This window comes from Callospermophilus lateralis, chromosome 17 (assembly GCF_048772815.1).
Source record: "Callospermophilus lateralis isolate mCalLat2 chromosome 17, mCalLat2.hap1, whole genome shotgun sequence".
Lineage (NCBI taxonomy): Eukaryota > Metazoa > Chordata > Mammalia > Rodentia > Sciuridae > Callospermophilus > Callospermophilus lateralis.
In genome coordinates, this window is record NC_135321.1 from 53,832,475 (window position 1) to 53,858,201 (window position 25,727).

Consider the following 25,727-nt stretch of genomic DNA (forward strand, 5'->3'; position numbering starts at 1 on the left):
GACACCTCAAAGAAAGAAAACTACAGACCAATATCTCTAATGAACCTAGATGCAAAAATTCTCAATAAAATCCTGGCGAATCGAATACAAAAGCATATCAAAAAAATTGTGCACCATGATCAAGTAGGATTCATCCCTGGGATGCAAGGCTGGTTCAATATATGGAAATCAATAAATGCTATTCACCACATCAATAGACTTAAAGATAAGAACCATATGATCATCTCGATAGATGCAGAAAAAGCATTCGACAAAGTACAGCATCCCTTTATGTTCAAAACACTAGAAAAACTAGGGATAACAGGAACTACCTCAACATTGTAAAAGCTATTATATGCTAAGCCTCAGGCTAGCATCATTCTAAATGGAGAAAAACTGAAGGCATTCCCTCTAAAATCTGGAACAAAACAGGGATGCCCACTCTCACCACTTCTATTCAATTTAGTTCTCGAAATACTGCCCTGAGCAATTAGACAAAAGAAATTAAAGGCATAAAAATAGGAAAAGAAGAACTATCACTATTTGCGGATGATATGATACTATATCTAACAGACCCAAAAAGGTCTACAAAGAAACTACTAGAGCTAATAAATGAATTCAGTAAAGTGGCAGGATATAATATCAACACGCATAAATCAAAGGCATTCCTGTATACCAGCAACAAATCTTCTGAAATGGAAATGAGGACAACCACCCTATTCACAATATCCTCAAAAAAAAAAAATACTTGGGAATCAACCTAACAAAAGAGGTGAAAGATTTATACAATGAAAACTACAGAACCCTAAAGAGAGAAATAGAAGAAGATCTTAGAAGATGGAAAAATATACCCTGTTCATGGATAGGCAGAACTAACATCATCAAAATGGCGATATTACCAAAAGTTCTCTATAGATTTAATGCAATGCCAATCAAAATCCCAACGGCATTTCTTGTAGAAATAGAGAAAGCAATCATGAAATTCATATGGAAAAATAAAAGACCCAGAATAGCAAAAGCAATTCTAAGGAGGAAGTGTGAATCAGGAGGTATAGTGATACCAGATTTCAAACTGTACTACAGAGCAATAGTAACAAAAACAGCATGGTACTGGTACCAAAACAGGCGGGTGGACCAATGGTACAGAATAGAGGACACAGAGACCAATCCACAAAATCAAAACTTTCTTATATTTGATAAAGGGGCTAAAAGCATGCAATAGAGGAAGGATAGCATCTTCAACAAATGGTGCTGGGAAAACTGGAAATCCATATGCAACAAAATGAAACTGAATCCCTTTCTCCCACCATGCACAAAAGTTAACTCAAAATGGATTAAAGAGCTTGATATCAAATCAGAGACTCTGTGTCTGATAGAAGAAAAAGTTGGCTCTGATCTACATATTGTGGGTCGGGCTCCAAATTCCTTAATAGGACACCCATAGCACAAGAGTTAATAACAAGAATAAACAAATGGGACTTACTCAAACTAAAAAGTTTTTTTTTTTTTTTTTTTTTTTCTCAGCAAGAGAAACAATAAGAGAAGTAAATAGGGAGCCTACATCCTGGGAACAAATCTTTACTCCTCACACTTCAGATAGAGCCCTAATATCGAGTATACAAAGAACTCAAAAAATTAAACAATAAGATAACAAATAACCCAATCAACAAATGGGCCAAAGACCTGAACAGACACTTCTCAGAGGAGGACATATAATCAATCAACAAGTACATGAAAAAATGCTCACCATCTCTAGCAGTCAGAGAAATGCAAATCAAAACCACCCTAAGATACCATCTCACTCCAGTAAGACTTGCAGCCATTATAAAGTCAAACAACAACAAGTGCTGGCGAGGATGTGGGGAAAAGGGTACACTTGTACATTGTTGGTGGCACTGCAAATTGGTGCGGCCAATTTGGAAAGCAGTATGGAGATTCCTGGGAAAGCTGGGAATGGAAACATTTGATCCAGCTATCGCCCTTCTCGGACTATTCCCTGAAGACCTTAAAAGAGCGTACTACAGGGATACTGCCACATCGATGTTCATAGCAGCATAAGTCACAATAGCTAGACTGTGGAACCAACCTAGATGCCCCTCAATAGATGAATGGATAAAAAAAAAATGTGGCATTTATACACAATGGAGTACTACGCAGCACTAAGAAATGACAAAATCATGGAATTCGCAGGGAAATGGATGGCACTAGAGCAGATTATGCTAAGTGAAGCTAGCCAATCCCTAAAAAACAAATGCCAAATGTCTTCTTTGATATAAGGAGAGCAACTAAGAACAGAGCAGGGAGGAAGAGCATGAGGAAAAGATTAACATTAAACAGAGAGGAGAGGTGGGAGGGAAAGGGAGAAAGAAGGGAAATTGCATGGAAATGGAAGGAGACCCTCATTGTTATACAAAATTACATATAAGAGGTTGTGAGGGGAAAGGGGAAAAAAAAACAAGAAAGAGAATTGAATTACAGTAGATGGGGTAGAGAGGGAAGATGGGAGGGGAGGGGAGGGGGGATAGTAGGGGATAGGAAAGGTAGCAGAATACAACAGTCGCTATGATGGCAATATGTAAAAACGTGGATGTGTAACCGATGTGATTCTGCAATCTGTATTTGGGGTAAAAATGGGAGTTCATGACCCACTTGAATCTAATGTATGAAATATGATATGTCAAGAGCTTTGTAATGTTTTGAACAACCAATAAAAAAAGAGTAAAAAAAAACAAAGTTAGGTTCTCTTTTGAGCCTATGATTATTGAAGCTACGGTTATGAATATTTTTCCATATATTCTAGGTGATATGATTTTTTCTTAGCATTTTTTTTCTTAATGCATTTTGATCAGAGAAAGGGTAAGAACTCTTTTCATTTTGAGAATTTACTGAGTTGTTTATAGCCTAACACTCAAGTTTTACAAATTGCTTTTAAGCAGATTTATTTTGATTTTGCTTGATCTATAACTTTTAGTCAGTCTTCTTTTAGCAGGCTATTGAGAATCTGTACATCAGTGTGTCTTTTTGGCCTATTTAATAAACCCTTGTTTGTAATGGATGTGTTAAACCTCCTTTTATTATTTTGTTTCTCTATATTTTATGCTGTCATATTTTGAGCAGCATGATACTGTATTATTTAGTGAGTAAAGATTTAGGTCTGTTGTAATCTCACAGAACTTGACATTTCTTACTGCAACAAGCTCCCATTCAGAGATGAGGAAACTCTAAGAATAGGGGGCAATCTTCCACTGCCCCACATCACACAGTAAGAGGCAGGCCTGGACGTCCAACTCAGGCCAATCTAAAGCCTTGAACATGAATACACACACACAGACACACACAGACACACACAGACACACAGACACACACACACACAGTTTCTCTTTCTGTCTCACAAACAGGAACAGATAAAAAAGAAAAAAACATCTGAAATAATTTCCAACTTCTCCATCTGAGCTAACAAAATGATTCACAAGAATTACAAATAGAGGCTGAATTATGCTAGATAAAGAGCACCCAAAGTCATCTTTGCTTCATTGGATGCCCCATCTCTGGGCAGCACCTGCTCCTTTACAGATGCATTGGCAATATGTGCCCTGCCCCCACATATGCGCACTGGGGCCAGTGGCTCTCACACTGTGACAAGTAAATTACTTTTGTATACTTTATGACACAGAGATAGATAAAATCTTCCAGAGTCTGTATTTTACTTATTTAGAAATAACAACTTCATGTCTAATCCTGGACCTTGTTGTCATCTTTGAATATTTCTTTGTAAACAAATATACCTACTCCTTTTATTCACAATAAATTCATCCAAATAAAATGTAATTTGTGTGATAACTGAGTGCCAAAAGTTGTATTTTCATAAAGACAAGAACAAATGCAAGTTCTCTCAAATAATGGTTTATGTAGATTCTGCATGAACTCCAGACAGACTTGAATATTGCGGTTATTTCTTTATTTTAATGAAAACTAAAATAAATGTGTCTGAAATTTATTTGAGAAGTACTCACAGGTCTACCTGATTTATTAAATTGATACACTATTCCCAATTTTCTTTAGTGTTGCCCTTGTTAGCCATACAAAAAAGACATCAACAACGTACTTTAAGGAGATTGTTTACTTCCTTTCAAAACAGCAGGCTGAGTGGGAACCAGGAATTTGGACATGAAATGGTAAAACAACACTCACTACTTGCAAGCACTTTATGGACTGGGAGTATTTTACAGAAAAGAGACTGAAATAGCCACTTGGCTTCAAGTGAAGGCCTGCTTTCATGCTCACCCACCCCCAGGCTTTGGAAGCAGAAACCAACTACACACTTCAGTGATACTGGGGGGCTTTCCATTTTTCCTTTTTCTTTTCTAAAATATAAAAATATATAGTAGAGATGAAACTACATAAGGCAATCTGTGAAGGAAGGCTCTATAGCAAAGGTCCATGTCTGTGACAGGAGGAAAAAAAAAGTTTGTTTTGGAATATGCAAGTTCTATTCATTTAAATTTGTCAGGAAACTCAAAGTAGAAATGACCATCACACCACATCTAGGATTCGGGAAGATGAAGCAACATTAAAAAATCCTCACCTATTACTTACCATCTCTTAGACCCCCAGGAACAAAACATAATCATAACCTTGGGTGATAGAAGCTTTCTATCAGTCACGTGTGTGTGTGTGTGTGTGTGTGTGTGTGTGTGTGTGTGTGTGTAAATATCTCATCAGACACTACCAAGTGCTGAAGAACAATACTTTTAATCTTTTAGAGCCAGGTAATATCTGGACTCCATTTATAGAAATAACATGAAAATGAACCCTGGAGATAATACATGATATCAAAACAATTTTATCTAGTTAATTACAAGAGGTCATACACATAGTTACGTTCATAAATTAAGTTGGTTAAAGATGCTGATTAAATGCTTAAAGCAGGAGGAGAGATGTTCAGTGCTTACTACAGCTGACCTCCAATACCTGTGCCCCGCTCTCCAATAACTGCCTTGTTGTTTGCACTAATTCCACCAGGAAACCTGTCCCCATTCCTTGAATACAAAATAGTTTTAAATAGAATAAAAATCTATTTTGCATTTCCATTCATAGGTAACTTAGGATTTATTTACCTCATGATTTAAACTCCTTATAAATCTTATATATGCAATTCTGAAAAATATATAGTTCTTGAATTCATCTTTTCTAATCTAAAGAGAAGCTAATTGAGGGTACTCACTGCTTTTCATTTTTCACTTCTGAAGCCCTGGAGTCATTATGGTTTGAACAATCTGCTCTTACTTACATGACCCCTGCTCTGTCATACTGAGATCTCGGCTGGACAAGAGCCATCACCCAGTCATAAGGCATCTCCTCCAGCAGCTCTGTGCATTTGTGAGGTCTTCCGTTAGCGTAGTGTCTCACACCTCCTTCCTCACAATGTCTTTGGTTTTTCGTTTTTTTCCCCTCTGAACCTCATACAATGCTTTTCTTTAAACTCTTCATTATTTTTATGTTCTTCTAGTTTATTCATAGTTCTAAGCCCAACTTTTAGAGACTATTTGTTAGATAAAACATGTCAAATACTCTCAATACTATTGATAATGAGATGACAGAAATAAGAACATCAACCAGGCTCTAATTATGTCTACAGAGGAGCAAGAGTTCAGAGAAGAGGCTGGAACAGGTTAGAACATGCCCACTAGAAATCTGTTCACAGTTCAGAATCCAGTCAGGAAAGGTGAATCACAGAATAGTGAGGGAGGCAAGTCAGCTCTGATGAAGTGGAAAAGAGGCCTTAGTGAGCTGCGGGGCAGCCTGAAGGGGCTGTCTAGGGAGGACAGCTTTGCCAGAGGGAATCTCAGGGGGTGCTAAGGAGCAGGAAAACTGCAAAATTATGTCCGGCTAACTTTGAGAATAATGACCCACATGTTGAAGGAGGCATTAAGATGTCCAGTTATTTCACCTGGAAATACCTGTCATTCAGAAATCCACAAAGAGAAGGTGAAATGTGCTAGACTTTCTCAGGGATGCCTAACAGAACTCTGCAATGGTGGAAATCTGTGCCATCCCAATACAGTAGCCACTAACCACATGTGGCTGCTGAGCATTTGAAAAATAGAAACTGTGACTGAGAGACTAAAGTTTTAACATCATAGCTTTCCAGAATTGCAACCCCTGATAAAGCAAGGACTTCTCATACTGCATTTAGATCTCTTTCATTTGAATAAAAGTTTTACGCTTCACGTGTTATACTTTTGTCTTTAAACTTATCTGGGATGCTTGTTTTTATAAATTTGGGTACAGGACTAATTTTATGTCAATTCTTTTGGGTTTTAGTTTATCCATTATGGGTTATGGTTTGGATCTAGAAATATCTCCACAAAAGCGCATGTTTTGAAAGCATGATTCCCCAATGTAGTTAAGATTCAGAGGTGGGGCTTTTAGGCAGTGATTAGGGATATAACCTCATAAGCAGATTAATCCATTTCATGGCTTAATAATTTGAATGCACCACTGGTTGGTAACTGTAGGCATGTGGGCATGGCTGGAGGTGGTAGGTCACTAGGGATATGGCATTGAAATCTGTCACTGGCTGCTTCCTCTCTGCTTTTTGGTTGCTATGAGCCTGGGCAGCACTCTTTGGCCACACACTACCATCAAGATGTTCTGCTTCACCTCAGGCCCAGAGCGACTGAGTTGGCTGACCATCGACTGAGTCTTCTGAAACTGTGAGCCCAAAGTAAACTTTTCCTCCTCTAAATTTTTCTTGTCAGATATTTTGGCTATTCTGATGAAAAGCCATTCTGTTACTGGATCGTCAATATGAATAATGTGTCTATGCATCATCTTACCAATTGAAGTAGTAAAGACTTTCGTATTTACCTGTATTTATTTTCTCTCATAAGAACCATCTGCTCCATGTTCTATTAAAATATTTAACATAGACATAAACTTCACACTTACTTTCTATTCTTTCACAGAATCAGTTCTTCTCCAAGTGAATAAGAGAGAAAAAGCAACAGAGGTAAGGTGAAAATGAGGGGAAAAAATAAGAGACTCTAGAATTCTCTGGAAGAAAACTAGTCTCAGAAGGGGTATGGAGATGATTCAGAACAGGGGTGGGATGTAGGGAGGTGAGTGTATCGGAGGATATGCAGTTACTAGGAAAACCCCCAGAGAGCAGAGATTCAGGGATGTGATGTAAATCTGGGAAATACTCCAGGAGTCCAAGAAGACTCTAGAAGGGCATAAGAAGGCAGATAACAGGAAAGACAGGCCTTAGTTACAGAGAAGGGAATAGGATGGGGAAAGCTGCATTCAGGAGATTCATTTATGATGCTACATGAAGTAGCTAATCTGCATAATATTCTCATTCATCCCTAAAATAATTTAAGTAAGAAAAAATTTTACCTGTGATGTCCTGAATAACGTGGACCACGGATATGGCCTATTCCTCGGCACCCAGGTGTAGGACAAATAGCTTGACCTGGAAGGATTTTCACATCATTTGCTCCTTCAGGAAGTAAAAGAACATACCTTAAAAACACCCTCATTAAAGAACTGGAGAGACTAAAATATGTACATGATGTTAATTGACACTTTACAAATTAAAAACAAACTATCAGCAAAAAAACCTCCACTTATTGAGTACTTGATATTTTATAAATTGATTTAGCAGAAAACACCATGGTATAATAAATAATACTCACAACACAATTAATATTAAAGGAGAAAATGAATCAGTTTTGAAGAAATTGAAACAAATGGATGTGAGGACATTCACTTATTCTTTCAGATATTAATTATATAGATATAGATATTAATTACAGCAAAGGGAATATAGCCACAAGCTGAGATGGGAACCCATGACAGCCCACAGGCAAACTGGCCATGGGCAGCTGACTCAAGACCAAGGCCTAACCCAAGTGGCAGTCAAAGCTCCACTGAGAAAGGACTGACATCACACTGCACCCCCAGCCCAAGCCACACTTCTCTACACTACCCTACACAATAGCACTGTTCTCCACCACTCCAGGCCAGAGACGAATTCTGACAATCTCAAGAGGCCATCAGGCCCTAAAGGTTAATAGGATTAAAAACCCCCAAGCCCTGTTCAATGATATGATTTTCCTCACTCTTCCCCCATCCTCAAACACACACACATACACACACACACACTCACACACACACACACACCCCAATATCAACTTTTGAAATGTTCCACCCCTTATCTTCTAGGCCTGACAACCCCATTCCTCCCTTCCTCCTCAACAAACTGTTTCCTTGTTGACTTATTTTCTCCATCTCCCAGCTCTACTCTCATCCGGCTGTTGGCTCACTGCAGCTACAGTCTTCTTCAAGAAAACCCTTCATTTTCTTCAAAAAGTATGCTCTTTTCCATCCAGTGCCTCTCCTGAACCTCACTTCTAAGACTCCTGTTCTTCCAAGGCTGTGATAAGGACTCCACCATCTGCTTCTCCTCTCATCCGTCTGTTTGGGTCACCCCAGCCACTCAGGCAAGACTCTGGCACCATGTTACCTTGTTCCTACTCTGCCCCCTCTTCAAACTTCAGCTCAGGTGAGCTCATCAGCCTCACAGGAGTCCCGTCCACCACGTCACCCCATCACGAACCTGCTCATCTCCAGCGGTCTCTCTCTGAATCCATTAGGTCACACACACAAATAACATGATCTGAGTCCTGTCATCACCCCAAATATCCCTGTTTCTAAACTTTCTGAACCAGTACCCCATCTCATTACAAGTTAGGTCCTTCTACACTGCTACTCACATGCCCAAACTCTGATGATGTTTTTAACATGGATGGAATTTCCAGGGCACTAATTTCCCTTCTATTCTCTTCTAATTTAAATTCTATCAACCATTCTTTGACTCTCTATTGCAAAGAATTTAAATTCCTCTGCCCCTCTGACTTTTTAATCACACCTGGCTGTGTTAGGGGGAGTCAATTGTAATGGATCAACTGAACCCTGTGTTTTGTACAGTTTTCCTGGGAAAAAATTGCACATAGTACTGATTAGTTGTTTAAAATACACTAATCTCCAAATCTCCCACTAACCACCTCCCATTGGCAGTTTGCTTGCTGCAAACTGAGAAAACAGGAGGCAGCAGACACGGGCTTTGTCCTCTCCTACCCAGGGCCCTCATTTCTCTCTTCCTGTCCATTAAAATGTAGGGAGAATTTTCCCTTCTCTAAAGCAAACACCTCCCCATTAATGTTTGGATCGCATTGCCTTCCCATTCTCCTGGATCTCTAGGCTGTCATTTTGATTAATTGACCAACACTTAAATATATTCCTGTTTCATGCATTATTTTAAAAAATGACCAAAAAACCCCAAAACACAGGATCCCATAATTCTCTAAGAGTTGCTATTCACTCTTGCCCCTTAGTCAAAATTCTTGAAGGAATCATCTCTATGTCTTCACCTCACTTCTCATACACATGGATTTGTTTCCACGATCACTAGGGACCTCTGCACACCAAGCCTCTGTGCTGCTGAGTATGTATCATACATGATGTCCTGGCAGCCATCTCCTTTGTGAATTGTTACTGTCCACCGACTTTGGTGACAACACATTGCTGACAGTTTCCCTTCTGCATATGAACATTCTTTGGTAATTTCATTTGCCAGGTATTCCTCCTCTATTTAACTTTAAAATCTCAGAAAACTTCCTCACGGTTTGCTCTTAAGTCATCCATTCCAAAGCTTCATTTCTTAACTGTATTCCATAGATGTTCACACACCATAGTCCAAATATCTTTTTCTAAGTTCCATCTGACATCCCCTCTGGGATCTCTTCAGTCATTTCAAATGTGATATGTCCAAACTGAATTCATAAGCTTGCCCCCAACCTTTTTTTCCCCTCTAGCTGCCGAGTTCAATAAATCGCATCACAATCCATACCAGAAACCTAGATCCCTGGCATTCCTTTTTCAGTTCACGGCATCTCAACTGTCTTAAATATCTCCTTAACTTACTAATGTATCTTCATCACCACTATTGATCTAGTCCGTGTCATCATCATCTGCATGGAAATCTTCACTAGCTCTCTCACCCCAATCTATTTCTGATCTTGCATACAGTGATACTTTCAAACTGCAAATCGAATCTTAGCTCCTTTAAATGACTTCTCATTGCAGTTAGAACTAAGTCCCTAGATCTGGTTCTTATCGATAGCTAACTGGATTTAACTAGATTTTTCTCCTTATTCAAAATTCTTCATTCATACTGGTTCCTTGAGCCTGAAAGTTCTCTCACAACTCAGGGCATCTACATGGTGGACTGAGTGTCCAGTTGTTACCTTGGGTAACTCTAGTTACCTATACAGTCACAGCTTATATTTCACTTCCTCAAGCTAACTTCAAAGAAGAGGTTAGGTCCTCATTTTATACATCATTTACCTCAACCACAAATTACATGAGTATTTGTGTAATGCCTATCTCTCTTATTAGACTGTAAATTGCAGGCCAGAATCTACTTCACTGTGTGTCATCATTATCTAGTCTAACACATAATCAGTGTTCAGTGAGTGCTTACTGAACGCATAGGGAATATTCCCCAGTTGTTCCCTTGTGGTGCTCATAGGCTAGAAGAGAGGCTCCATATAAACCAGAAATTCCCATTATAGTCTGATTATGCTACATGAAAGTCTCAACTAAAGTTAGCTCCCAATGTATGGTGATAACAGAAAAATATTTATATCTAAATATAATTCATTACATTTATTGAACAATAAGAAAGTGTATCTGAGACACTTATGCTCTTATGACTTTGTGAAACACCTTGAGGGATAGAGACAAATAAAGAGTTGCTTTTATCCAGAGGCAGTTTTTGGAAACAGCTTAAAAACAAATTTTAAATCAATCAGAGGAATAGATGTCCCAAATTAGAAAATATGCTGTGTTACAGTAAATGAAAGGATCTATGAAAAAAGAAGTACAGGTTCAACAGGTAGACTTTTCTGCATCTCATGACATGCTGCCATGACACCAACATGAAAGTTTAAAATTTTAAACCCATAGCTAATCAGCCAACCAAATACTACCATCAGTCAGCCCGGATACAATTCTGTAGACAATATTCCACACACAGTGAATGCTACTTAATATTATGCTCAGTACTATTTTAATAAACTTGATTAAATTAAGGATTAACATGATATTTGCAATATTTATCTCCAGATCCCTGATGGGTCCCACAATTCTACTCTTATTAAAGCTGGAAGGAGAGGTCTGACCTCCACACTAGAACAGGAGTCATCACATTAAAAACCTCAGCAAGGGACATAACAAAGCAGGATTCAAAGACAATATGAACTAAAAATGAGGAGAACCAAACCATTTCCTCGTTAATTCTGAATGATGAAGTATAATGAGTTGATTCAATGGTGAGTTAGATCAAGAACCATAAACTGGGGAAAAGGAATTGGTAAATTCTACAGCAGTTCACATTACTGCCATTAAGATAAAGGGAACCTATGAGCAAAGTAATGTTTTTTTTTTAAATAATAATCACATTTTTGCCAAGAATATCTTACTTGTAATTTGGACATTTATAGAATTAAGTCTGTAGAGAAAAAAATGTTCTCATCTCACTGTCCCCGATCTCCTTACCATTTTTTGCCTTCTTTCTTTACCACTTTCCCTGAGATTTTGCTAATTTGTGGGCGTGTCATCTGTTTCCCTGAAGTAGAGTGAGGATGTTTGCCTCATCTAACTTGTTTACATTGCATCCCAAGCACCTGCAAAAGCAGTGATTGGCACATGGTAGATATTCAGTGTGGATTTGAATAAATGATAACAATACCTATAACCATCATTTTGGTAGATTCTTAGCTCTGAATAATCACTATTTTATTCTATTTTTACGCTTATCTAAAATCAATCCCTGACCTTCTATTTTCAAGTACTGTGAGCCACTCACCCTATCAGGCAGCATGAATGTCTTCTGATTTATTCCAAGTCTTCAATGAAAAATTTTACTCAGATGGGAGTAAATCTAAAGGCAAATGTTTTTTGTTTGTTTGTTTTGTTGTTGTTGTTTGTTTGTTTGTTGCAAGGACTAAAAAGAAACAAAAAATTCCCAATAAACTAGAAATTACCTGAATGACAAACAAAGCTTATTCTAACATGAGAAGGTAAAGTCCTCCTGTTATTCCCATTCACAGGGCAATCCACATTTGCTGGGAGCAGACAGGGCAGACACTGGTTTTGCTGCTCAATATTCATTCTCTCCTTCCTTATTAAACAAAAGGCAGCAATATGCCCAACTAAAAATGTCATTTGACTGCCCAGAACAATGAGACCTCAGGGAAAGAGTTGCAGGGATTCTCTCTAAATGCTTTTATTTCCTATGAAAGGGGTGAAAGAGAGGCTGGGCACTGCTTTGCCCCTTTCACCTTTATTTGAACTTCCTGGTGACATGAGGTGTAAAGCTCAAGAGGAATAAACATAAGAACAAATGCAAAAATGTTGAGGAAGGAAGATGGACAGAGCTTGAACCCAGGACATTGCCAGCCTTGGACCCACTGAACTGGTGCTCTGTCATGAAGGAAAAACAGCCCCCTCTTTTCCGTTGTAAACAGATCTTGTGTTACTACCAAATGAAAACTCCCTAGGCTGAAACAGCAACTTCAGTTTTCCCTTTTGTGAAATCAAGCAATTGTTCTGAAAACAAAACAACAAAAAACTAGAGTTGCAAGTAGGCATTAGATCTTTTCTCATGCAAAGATGATTTTATGTATAACATCAAGGCAAAATAAAGAAATAAAAGAAATTGCAGTGATCACTAGAAATGACAAAGGAAACTGTCCTTATTTCCAATGGTCCTAATTGGTGAGTGTGAGTGATGTAAATGAAAGACTTTCTGTTTCATTCAGAATGGCTGAGATTATTTCCCTCCTTCTGAGTAGGGTTCAATCTCCTCATAGTTAGTGTGTCTGGAGAAGAGTTGACCCAGAGCAGAATGATAATATTGTCACTGATTGAAGCAAATGAAGAGGATCTATTTGTTTAAATAAATAACTGAATTCCAGACTGATGCTGGCCAGCATTGGAAAGCAAGGATCAAGCTACAGACCTCTCATCCTTATTTCAATACTAATTACTCACTGCTGGCGGGGTGGGGGAGCATTCATTTCAATCTGATTCACTGAGCAAGTTGTTTTTTTTTTTTTAATAGAGAAAATGATATTAGCATTGGGTAGTATATCCACTAGGATACATAAACTATGCTTCTTTGAAAAAGGAAAGACATTTGATTATGCCTAATAACTGACAAGTTAAGTGTTTTACTTCTTATTTTTAAAATAAAAATCACCAATGAGCAGGCATGGTGGCACACGCCTGCCTGTATTCCCAGTGACTCAGGAGGCTGAGGGAGAAGGATAGTGAGTTCAAAGCCAGACTCAGCAACTTAGCGAGGCAATAAGCAACTCAGTGAGACCCTGTTTCTAAATAAAACATAAAAAAGGGCTTGTAATGTGTCTCAGTGGTTAAGCACCCCTGGTTTCAACCCCTGGTACCCCCCCACACACACACACACAATCAAACAACAAAAAATACCAATGAAGGTTATTCATTCACTTAAGAGATAGTGAGTGTCTGTTATGTGTCAGAAAATATTATTTGCAGCCACCCTAACAGAAAGATCCCACCCCTTGAAACTTACTTTCTGGTGCCAAAGGTAGAAGTGATGAGATCTGGGGGGCGGGCAAGGAAAGAAGATGAAATAATAAGTCTAACATGGTGTCATGGTGTCAGACAGTGAGGGTGGTATGCCATCACATACCCTGGGGTAAAGAGAAGAAAGTGATAGAGTGGCTACAGTATTTGAGTCAGCTTTCCATCACTGTTACAAAATACCTGAGAAATACTTCTTACAAAAGGAAAGATTCATTTTGGATCATAGTTTTAGAAGTTTCAGTCCATGGTTAGAAGGCTCCATTATTTCTGGGCCTGTGGTGAGGCAGAGCATCATGGCAGAAGGGTATGAAGGAATAAAGCTGCTTACTTCATGGTAGTCAGGAGCATAGAGAGGAGGGGGCTAAAACAAGTTCAAGTCCTCAGTTGCACTTGCCCCACGACCTACTCCCTTCAACTAGGCCCCACCTTACTACAGTTTCCATCATTTCCCAACTCAACTATGAATTCTTCAATGAATTAATCCACTGATAAGGTCAGAGCCCTTATTATCAAATCAATTCCCAAAGCCCCACCTCTGAACATTTCTGTATTAGAGAACAAGCCTTTAGCACATCTGCTTTTGGGGGACAATCTAGATCCAAACCATAATATATGGGGATGCTTTCTAAGGCAGGATGGCCAAGGAAGACATCCTGGCATTTGTGCAGAATCCTCAAATCAGTGAAAGTATAGACCATTCTAGGACACCAGCATCAGGCCATGAGGTGGACAGTACAAAGGGTGGTGAGAGCTGAGTTCACATGACCCAAAGAGGAAGCATCTCCCTTTATTCTGGTTTTGACGGGAGACATCAAACATCAAAAGTAGTGAATGCAGAGTGGATTGATGAGAACATACCTACTGAGGCTCTCTCCCTTGAGAAGCATTTACTTCCTCTACTGGAAATGTGTAAAGATCTTGAGATAAGCTCTGCACTGTTAAAGGTGCCAGTGGTGACCTCTGAGAGTCAATGTATAGGCATAGAGATCCCATGGTGAGTTGGCATCAATGAAGAAAAGTCTCAGGACTGAATTCAGCATCCATCAGTGGATGAATGGATAAGGAAGATGAGGTATATATACACAATGGAGATTTGTTCAGCCATGAAGAAAAATAAAATTATGTCATTGGCAGGAAAATGGACTGAACTAGAGACTATTAGGTTAAGCGAAATAAGCCAAATTTAGGTCAAACGTTGTTGCATATTTTTTCTCATATGTGGATACCAGAGAAGAAAAAGGAAAAGATGGTTTGGAGGAAATCTTATAAAAATCAAAGGGATATCAGTAAAGAAAAAGGTGTTAGGGAAAGAAAAGTATTGGGGAAGGAAGAGAAATATAGCATGCCAAGGAGGGAGTCACTAGCGGGGTACCCTGCTGCCAAGAAATCAAGACTGATACACAGGACATTGGGCTGCAAACCTAGGCAAGGCTGTAATGGCTGTAAAAATGTTTTGTGAAAAGATATGAACAAGACTGATGAAAGTTCAAGGGAGAATGAATAAGATTAAGGGGGAATGCTAGTGTTTAAACAATTTTTTGAGGAGTTTTTGTATAAAAGTGCTTATAAAAAGTAGGATTATGACCAAAAAGCAATTTTGTTATTGTTTTTGGTGCAGTGATGATGAGGATGTTTCATTAGAGTGAAAACTAGGCCATGTAGACTTTTTCACTGGAAAAATGAGTGTGAACATGGTGAGTGATAGGACTGGAAGTGAGAAAGGCTGTGGCCAGGAAGGGAGGCCAAGCAGAGGTAAAGAGATGAAGGGGCTGGTGGACTCCTTGGTGGGAGGAAGACAAATGTCTCTACTCAGAGCTTTTATTTTCTCAGCAAAACAGGCAATGAGGTTAGCAGCTATGATTGAGAATGATGCAGGGAAGCAAAAGTATTAAATCTAGAACTAAAATAAATAAATAAAACTCTTCAAATATACATAAGTCCCCTTTTAAAATAATTAAGCTTTGATGACCTTTATTTTAAATTGGAAAATGTTAGCATAGATTCTGTTTTTTTCCCACCTTGCCCCATCTAGTAAATTTATATTGTAGTTTTCATATAAGATTTAATGAAATAATTACCTTTGAAAGTTGGAGAATGCAAATAATAAGCAATATATTTCAAACTGAAATTATAGGTTAATCATACCTATTCTCCAACTCCTAATGAAATTAGGATAATAAATACCCATTGCTGGGTTTCCACCTGTCATATTTTATATGTGAAATAAATACAACAATAATCCTGTGAAATGGAACTGCAATAAAATAATAACAAAGGTTCTTAAAATGTGAATTTTATACTTATTTGGTGATCTACAGAAGCCTTTAAAGGCCAACAACAGAAATACTAGTAGAGCTAATCTAACCATCTACCTAATGTAGGAAAAGCAGTTAGAAAATTGGTAGACTTGAAGATCAGTGAATATAATAATAGCACTCATCCACCATGCAGAAACAATTATGTGTTAAGAAAAGAGTACAAAAACAATGGTTTTCTAAAACTCCTTTCCACAGATCTGACAGAACTTGCAAACGGTTAAGGCAAAAAGAGAACATGTTTTATTGGGCTTTTCTTATTATTTAAGGGAAGACAGAGGGCCACTTCTTTAGTAAAGATCTGGCAAATCCTTTCTTAGCAAAGCATAGTAAAATGCATTTATTACAGATTGGGTTTTAAAAAAGAGACAATAATAAAGTGGAAAACTTGTTCTTAGACAAAGATGACTACATGTACAAATACAATATGGGGGGACCAGAAACTAAAGGAAATGAAGTGATTTGACTTGCAGGGCATTTGAGATGGGGCTGTGTATTGGCATGAGCTGTAAGGATTGTGGACAAGATAGTACACAAGATTCATGCATCTTTTTAAGTGATAAATCTGAATATAACATCATTAATGAGTAAGAGGAAAAAAATGTAGGTTTCAATTTGACCTATTTCTTCATTAAACATGTTACATTAACATTATTAAAGGATTTATACCATGATGTACACATCAACTATTTAAATACACAAAATTAGGCTTTTCAAAATATATTACAGAGCAGTAAAGGTCTTCATAGAAACATATATTACCTAGTCTCTGACCTTATAAAACCAGGAGGAAAGGGCCTTCTGCAGATCTACAATAAGGATAGAATAGTAAGAAGCCACATAGATAGCACAGAAGCACAGAATCCAAACAGTAAAAACTAAACAAACAAACAAACAAACAAAACCTTTCAGGATTATTAGCACACACCAAAAAATTGGTTTACCTCTAAGGAAATTAAACTGAATTAAACTCACTTCAATCTGATAGCCTCCCTGTGAAAAACTGAGAAGCAAATATGGCTTCCATAGTATTCAACATTAAGAGTATTCCACTAGACAGTCCTAGTTCATTTTTTCATTATTTTTAAGAAAGAAGTAAGAACCTGTGATCAAAATATATGCATTTGTCTTTTAACCTTAATGTTGGATAAACATTCTCAATGTTTTATAAAAAATGCTATTACAAAAACTGAAACTACTTTCTTTGCCCTAAAATTCTTTTAGCCTTCTATATGAAATTGGTCATTAAAAACAAAAAACAGTGCTGGGGTTGTGGCTCAGCCGCAGAGTGCTCGCCTCACACGTGCGAGACCCTGGGTTTGATCCTCAGCACCACATAAAAATAAATAAATAAAATAAAGGTATTGTGTCCAACTACAACTAAAAAATAAATATTAAAAAACCCCTAAAAAACACACACACACAAAAATTTGCAACTTGGTTTAGTGTAAATGTATATGCCCATCTCACCTAAATTCACTGAAATTGTGGGTTTTTCAAATGCTGCAAAACTACTGGCATTCTCTTATCGATTCTCTTTATTCTCTCATTCATTTTCTCATTCCTCCTCCCACCCAGTCCCTTCCTCCCTCAGTTCACATTGCCTTCTCAAGATGAGACTGAAGTCAACCCAAAGGATGATAACTTGTGTCCCCCTTATTCTTAGGATTCTATTACTTATATAGAGGAGACAAGGGTCAGGCTTAAAACTGTAAGCATAACATGGTAGCCTGCAAATTGCTTTTGAGTTTTCCCTTTTGCTGAAAGAGAAAGTTAGTAAATCCAATTTCACTGATATCGTTACATATCTTTTCTGACTGAAGAAACAAACTGACTACTTCTGATAGAAATGTCATCTGTTCCCTTAACAAACCAAACAGATGCAAACATAAAAGTTATTTAGAAGAATACACATTCTTTATAATGCCAAAACTCCAAAGTAGGGACATGAAAAGTGCATCTGGAGCATTAAATATAGTGCCCGAGAGTCTTCTCTACATGTTAACTTAGCATGGCAAAATGAAGAGTTTTCATGTATGTGTGTGGTGGCGGTGGTACCTGCAATCCCAGATACTCAGAGTCTAAGGCAGGAGAACAGAGTTTCTAGGCCAGCTGGGAAACCTAGTGACATCTCATCTTTTTTTTTTTTTTTAAACTTTTCATGCCCAATAAGCTGTTGGCCATTCTTAATGGAAAATGTCAGAAGTCATTTGAAAACCTCTTTAGATTTGTGTCTCTGTGTGTATAAATTCTGATTCTATTTCTCCCAATGGCTTCTCACTAATCCTAACTCTACAATTAATTTATTCCCTTATTGAACTACCTGTAAATGTAATTTCTCCATGTAAGGAAATGCTCTACCCCATAGATGCCTCAATGAAGTAAAGAAGCAGCTGCTTCTCCCGCTATACTTCTGCAGTAGTTTATTCACTGGTGGGTTCGAATTTGTCTGGATTATAGCTTTGGGGGAAGAGAATAAGCCCTCACTGACTGTGAGTGTCAAGCAAGTAGATGTGATTGATTAGATTTTCCACATATTTCCCAATCAAGACAGCAAATCATAATGCTCACATTCATTGTCGATATAAAAGCACTTCACTTGGAAAAAGACAGACAGTTCCCATCACACCATTTAACTATTCAAACTATAACTTGTCTGCAGTGTGTGTGTGTCCACAGTGCCTGGACCACAGAAGGATGGAGACATATAGAACTGGGTAAAGGATCCAATAATGTTTAAATATGTAAATTTCTGGTCTCATAAAATCAGACTTCTAGAAGTAAGCTTGTGAATCTTATTTCTTAAGTGTTCTCTGTCCACTTAATAAGCCAGGAACCTGATCTAACTACTTAGTTTTGTAAGTAAGCAAAGAGTGTTTTAGAAATTCTAATAATTTAATCCAAGCTCATAAATCACATTGTGGTAGTTAGGACAAAAATTCAAGTTTCCTACTTTGCAGATCTATGCTCTTTTGACTCTCCTGAGCTGTACAATAAACAACCCTATCATTATTTTTTTGAAGTTTAAGTTACTTAATTGACAATGACTATATATATTACAGATGTATGTGAAATTTGATATCCATATATACATTACATAATAGTTATCACAGTCAAATTAATTAACACATCACCACCCATACTATACATTAGATCCCCAGAACTTGTTCATCTTACAACTTAAAGTCTGTATCCTTTGACCAAAAGCTGTCCATTTGCCGCCCTTCCCAATCCCTGATAACCACTGTTCTACTTTCTGAGTGCAACTTTTTAGTTTACATAAAGTCATGTGCAACTTTTTAGTTTACATAAAGTCACATTCTGACAAATGGGCTGTTAGGCAATTTCACTGTTGTGCAAACATTATAGAGTACACTTACATAAGCCTAGATGGTCTAGGCCAATGACTCAAGGTGACTTCTTGATGCAATCAAGAGATGAGGCTATCATGATATGTGTGAGGCTGTTGCCAGAATAACACAGAAAATTGTTTGTAAATAGGAAAATACTCTAAAGTAACTATAAAATGTATGGTAAATACATAAACCCATCATATAGCCAGTAATTAACATTACCAAGTATTATGTGCTATACATAACTGTAAGTGCTATATTCTTTTATACAACTCCAGTTCAGTAGGGACACTTGCACCAGTTTCCCCATGAATGTATAATTAATGTACTGTACTACAATGCTATCATGGCTATGCCATCAACAGGCAGTAGGGCTTTTTCATCTCCATTATAATCTGATGTAACCTATATGCAGTTCACTGTTGATCAGAGTTATTATGCAGGGCATGACTATATAAGTGAGATTATATGATATCTGTCTTCCTAGCTGATTTCACAATATAATGTTCTATAGGATCATCCATGGTGTTGTGAATGACACAATTTCCATTTTTTTTAATGGGTGAGAAGTTTACCATTGTGTACACATATACCACACGTTCTTTGATGGTGGATGCAAACATGCTTTTCCTATTTTTGCATTGTTGAATAATGCTGCAATGAACATAGAGGTGCAGGCCTCTTTTCGAAAAACTGATTTCATCTTGTTGGAATATACAATCAGAAGAGGGATTGCTGGATCATATGGTAGTTCTATTTTTAATTTCTTTATTAAAATTTACTTTTAGTTGTAGAAGAACACAATACCTTTTATTTATTTATATTGATGTCATGCTTAGGATCAAACTCAGGGCCTCACATGTGCTAGGCAAGTGCTTTAAAACTGAGCTACAACCCCAGCCCTATTTTCCATTCCTTAAGGAACCTCCAAATTGTTTTTCATAATGGCTATTCTAGTTTATGTTCCATCAACAGTGAATATGTTTGGGTTTATTCTGTTTCCTTTACGACCTGGTCAACACTAGTTATCTTTTGTATTTTTGATAACAGTCATTCTAAAAGACATAAAAGGATATCTTACTATAAGTTTTGATTTGTATTTCTCTGATGATAAGTGATATTGTGTGGACCTATTCATATATTTGGGTCACCTGTATACCTTCTTTGGAAAAATCTATTCAGATCCTTTGCCATTTTTTATTGCATTGTTAGTTTTTCTGCTATTGAATTGTGTCAGTTCCTTATACATACGGACATTAACCTCTTATCGGGTGTATGGTTTGTAATATTTCTTCCCATTCTATAGGTTGAGTCTTCACACTGTTGACTATATCCTATGCAGAAGGTTTTCAGTTTGATGTAGTTCCCCTTGCTTATTTTTGCTGCCTGTGCTTTTGTTGTCAAATCCAAAAATTAATTGCTGGGACAAATACTGAGGAGATTCCCCTCTGTTATTTTCTAGTATTAAGGCTTCAGATTTTATTTTTAAGTCTTTAACCAACTTTGAGTTGATTTATGTATTTAGTGGAAGTTAAGGGTCCGGCTTCTTTCTTAACCACGTGAAAAACCTTTCATCAAAGACTTTCTATTCTGTATTGTGTCTTCTTGATGCCTCTGCCAAAAATTGGTTGATCATATGTGTGGGTTTATTCCTGGGCTCGCTGATCTGTTCTGTTGGCCTATGTGTTTGTTTTTAAGATACAGACATACTGTTTTGATTACTTTAATTTTGTAATATATATTGACGTCAGAAAATTTTATACTCCCAGTTTTGTTCATTATTTGGCTATCTGGAGTCTTTTGTTTTTCCACATGAATTACAGAATTTCTTTTTCTATTTCTGTGAATAATGCAATTGGAACTTTCATAGGGACTGCAATGAATCTACACAATTTTGGGTACCATGAACATTTTAGCAACAATGATTCTTCCAATCCATGAATGCAAGATGTCATTCCATTTATTTGTGTCTTCTACAATTTCTTTCATCAACGTCATAAACTTGTAATATACAGATCTTTCAACTCCCTGGTTAAATTTATTCCTGTATAATTCTGTTTAATGGTATCCAAATTTAATGGTTTCTTTAAAATTTCTTTTTGGTAGTTCATTATTAGTGTATACAAATCAAACTGATTTTTTATATTCATTTTATACCCTGAAACTTCACTGGTTTCATTTATTACCTCTAAGAGTTTTGGATAGAATTGTTAGGATTTTCTATATATAAGATTATGTTGTCTACAAAAAATTTAACTTTATCCTTTCTAATTTGGATGCCCTTTATTTCTTTTTATTCACCAATTCCTTGGCTAAGATTTTAAATATTACATTGAATAGAAGTGACAGCAGGAATCCTTGTCTTGTTCCTTATCTTAGATGAAAAGCTTTAGCTTTTCTGACATTGAGTATGATCTTAGACCCGGGCTTGTCATAAATGGCCTTTTTATGTTGAGGTCTATTGCTTCTATTTATGATCTGTTTACAGTTCTCATCATAAAAGGGTGTTGAATATTGCCAACTGTTTTTTCTGCATCTATTAAGACAATCACCTGGCTTTTAGCCTTCATTTGGTTCAGGTAGTAAATCACATTTATTTATTTATTTATTTATTTATTATTTTTTTAAATTTTTATTGTTGGTTGTTCAAAACATTACATAGTTCTTGACATATGTTGAACCATTCTTGCATTCCACTTAAATATGCTGTTGTATTTAGCATTTGGTTGGTAATTTTGCATCTCTGTTCATCAGGGACATTGATCTATAATTTTCTTGTCTCGTAAAGTTGTCTGGCTTTGGTATCAGGTATTATTTTGGTAAAATGAGTATGAAAGTGTTACCTCCTCTTGAATTTCTTCAATGAAGTTTAGAAGGACTGGTGTTATTCTTTACATGTTGAGTAGAATTCACCTTGAAGAAATCTAATCCTGAACTTATCTTCATTGGGAAATTTTTGTTTACTGATTCAATCACCTTATGAATTGTCAATCTTTTCAGATCTTATTACTTCTTCATCACTTAGTTTTGGTAGGTTGAATATTTCTAGAATTTTTTCCATTGTTTTCCAAGTTCGCTAATTTGTTTCAAATATCACGTCCTTCATAGTAGTCTCTTATTATCACTTGTACTTCTGAAGTACCAATTATAATGCCTCCTCTTTTATTCTTGTTTAATCTAGCTAAAGGTTCATCAATTTTGTTATCTTCAACAAATATAAACTTTTTTATTTTCATTGATTTTTTTCATGTCTATCTAGTCTGCAGTTTATTTGATTCTGCTCTGGTCTTTACTGTTTCCTTTCTTTTGTGGATTTTTTGGCCTAGTTTATTCTTCTTTGTACAGTTCTTTAAGGTGTAAAGTCAAGTTGTTTATTTGAAATATTTCTTTCATCCTTATGTAGATATTCTTGCTGAAAACATCTCTCTTTGCTTTGCTGCATCCAATAACTTTTGGTGTGCTGTATCTACATTTTAATTTGTGTCAAGATAGTTTATACTGCCTTTTTATAAATCTTTCTTCAACCCACTGGTTGTTAAGGAATATATTGTTTAATTTTCACATATTTGTAAATCCTCCAAAAATCTCCTACTATTAATTTCTAGTTTTATTTCATTGTAATCAGAAAAGATATTTGAGGACTAGGCTATAGCTCAGTGGTAGAGTGCTTATGTAGCATACATGAGATGTTGGATTCAAAACCCAAGAAATCCACCATATGATCTACACTAGAAAATATTCTGTCTGAACTTGAGAAGAATGTATATTCTGCTCTTGTTGGATGGAATATTCTGCATATATCTGTCAGGTCTAGTTGGTCTACAGTGTTATTAAAGTCTGGTGTTTCCTTACTGCTTTTCTGTCTGAATGTAAGTGGGGTACTTACATTCCCCTAACAATTATTGTATTTTTGGTGATTCCATACTTCAGTTCTGTTAACACATGCTTTATATAATAAAAATGTTTATATATACATATACCAACTTTCTTACCTCAACTACTTTTAGCTTTAAAAGACCACAAAACCTTCATGTGCAAAAAAGTGGTCAAACATCTCAAATGAATAGAATAGAGTTCCAGCATTATGTATAAATTCTTTCTCTCTCTCTTTCTCTCTCTCTCTCTCTCTCTCTCTCTCTCTCACACACTCACACACACACAGACACACACACACACACACACACACACACAGAGACACACACAGCGAAAAGGAAAGAAAGAAAGGTACTTAAGTAACTATGAGTATGGATAGTCCCACCATGCTATGAAATCAGAGACTGCCACTATTCTTTATGGTCCTAGTGTCCATATGTGTGAACAGTTCCCAGAACTTGAAGTGGTCCTGGTATTTACACATCCAGCACAGTTTTCATGCAGCATGGCCCCCAACTCACTCTTATGCTGTCACCTAATGCTCAGCAATGCTGCGGTCCAGCTCAATGCGGAAGGGCAGTCCACTATGCAGGGCTTGCTGAGACATACTCTCCACTAATTGTGACTAAACACGTTTTTCACCTTACTTGCTTGATGAATTCAGAACCTAGAATAAGTTATGAATTTAGAACCCTAGAATAAATTGTGACTCCACTGTCTTGTTCAATTTTCCCAGCTACCTTTGTAATATAATTCCATGGGAGGTATTGCATAAAAAGATTCCTCTCCTAATGACTTTCATTGCAATAAAAAAGAATGATGATTTCAAAGAAAAAGATAGAGGATGTTCTTGTCAATCTAGAAAACATAAACTGCACATTAAAGAATAAAAACTTCCATAACCATATTTCTTTTACTCTGCTTTACAATTCCTTGGAACAATAAAAGCTTTTAATGTGCAGGAGAATGGTAGAATAAAGCAGCAATAAAGAGACAGGGAATTTGGTGGGAGGCGGTCTCTTGGGGAGAGGGTCAGAGATTCAGGAGGAAAAGTGATAAGCTCTTAACAGCTGGATCCTCCTCTTAATGACTTCCAACTCTGTGGTGATCATAGAAATAACAATATACGTAAAAAAATTGTGTGAAGAACTAAGCACAATTAAATTTAGAAGTATTCTAGACAATTTCCTGAGGTGAGTAAGGGATGCCCACAGAACACCCAACTATTAGGGGTTGTCTAGGGGGCCAACTCAAATACAAAGGGAGAGGGTACTGGCTGGTCAAAATAATTGTGATTTGAATCTGCCACAGATAAGGCATTCCTAAATATGTCAGTCCTGTTAGTAGTTCATAGAGTAGAGATATGAGCTTTGCTAAGGAAAACTTTATAGATGATTTTTAACTTTCTATTGTGGAATGTCAAAGCATAGATGAATAATAATAATAATAATAATAATAATAATAATAATAATAATAATAATAATAATAATAATAGCCAAAGCCTCTTAGTTCTCAAATATGCCATCAAGGTTTTAGTTCTCTAAGTTTGTTTTTCATGGTATTCATTGGATTTTAGGTTTGTATATATTTTTAATTTCTTGGTTCTTGGATGCTTAGAATGCAGGGTGAAATGAAAAAAAAATCATAATCCTTATACAGCTCCCTTTCACAGAACATAATATCTTAAGAAACAATGTTTCGTTTATATTAAGATATTTGATTCTATGTTCATTCCTAAGAGTCATCTAAGGACACATCTACTTGCAAATAAAACTGTCAAGTATTTCTCAGTCTTTATAAAACCATGAAATACAAATGAACAAAATGTTTTCCAAGAGGCTAATACTGCTAAGCTCATCTTTGAAACAACACCCAGAGTTGCTTTCACTTACTTCCCATCTCATCCTATCCCCAAGTTTGAAAAAAAAGATCTAATTGCCTAACCCTGAACCCTAGTGTGTGAGGCAGCCAAAAGAGCCAAGGAAGGTTCCTTGTCAATGCAATTGCCACAGCACTCCCAGGCCCAGCAGCAAGGTGTGCTCTCAGAACTCGCCTCCTACACTGTAGCCTCTGGGGGACTTGGTCATCATCGTCACCAGAGCAGAACCACAGGACTTTGCAAGACCTAGCACAGGGGTTAGTACACTAGATACTGAATGAGTCTTTACTCAGCTACAACAGGAACACCGAGCTGGTAAAACCCAATCTTTCCTGGAGGCATCTCTTTGGGGATTCGGTTAATGGCTCAAATACTCAAGGTCATTACCAGATATTGTAGAGTGGTATAGGGCAAGAATATAGTAATTATACTCAGTTTCCTTCCCCTCCCCTGGAAGGAGTTACAGTCTTCTAAATAAGGTTGTATCTCTCACTGAGCTCAGGATCTCCACTGGACACATCAATGCATGACTTCCCTAAGTCTAAGGTGGGATATGAGTTGTAAGTGGGGACAGGGTAAGAATATGTCTGGCCTTCCTGTCAAACTACTGAGTTACTTTATGACTTTTAGAAGTTA

At 37.0% G+C, this 25,727-nt stretch overlaps 1 protein-coding gene across 1 annotated transcript in view; it reads right to left on the reverse strand.

The window, feature by feature from the left end:
- L3mbtl4 (L3MBTL histone methyl-lysine binding protein 4) overlaps nucleotides 1–25,727 on the reverse strand; it is a 323,948-nt gene that overhangs the window by 153,805 nt on the left and 144,416 nt on the right. The window contains exon 12 of the mRNA XM_077105612.1: nucleotides 7,378–7,480. Within this exon, the coding sequence (XP_076961727.1) occupies nucleotides 7,378–7,480 (103 nt within the window). The remainder of the gene's footprint in view (nucleotides 1–7,377; nucleotides 7,481–25,727) is intronic.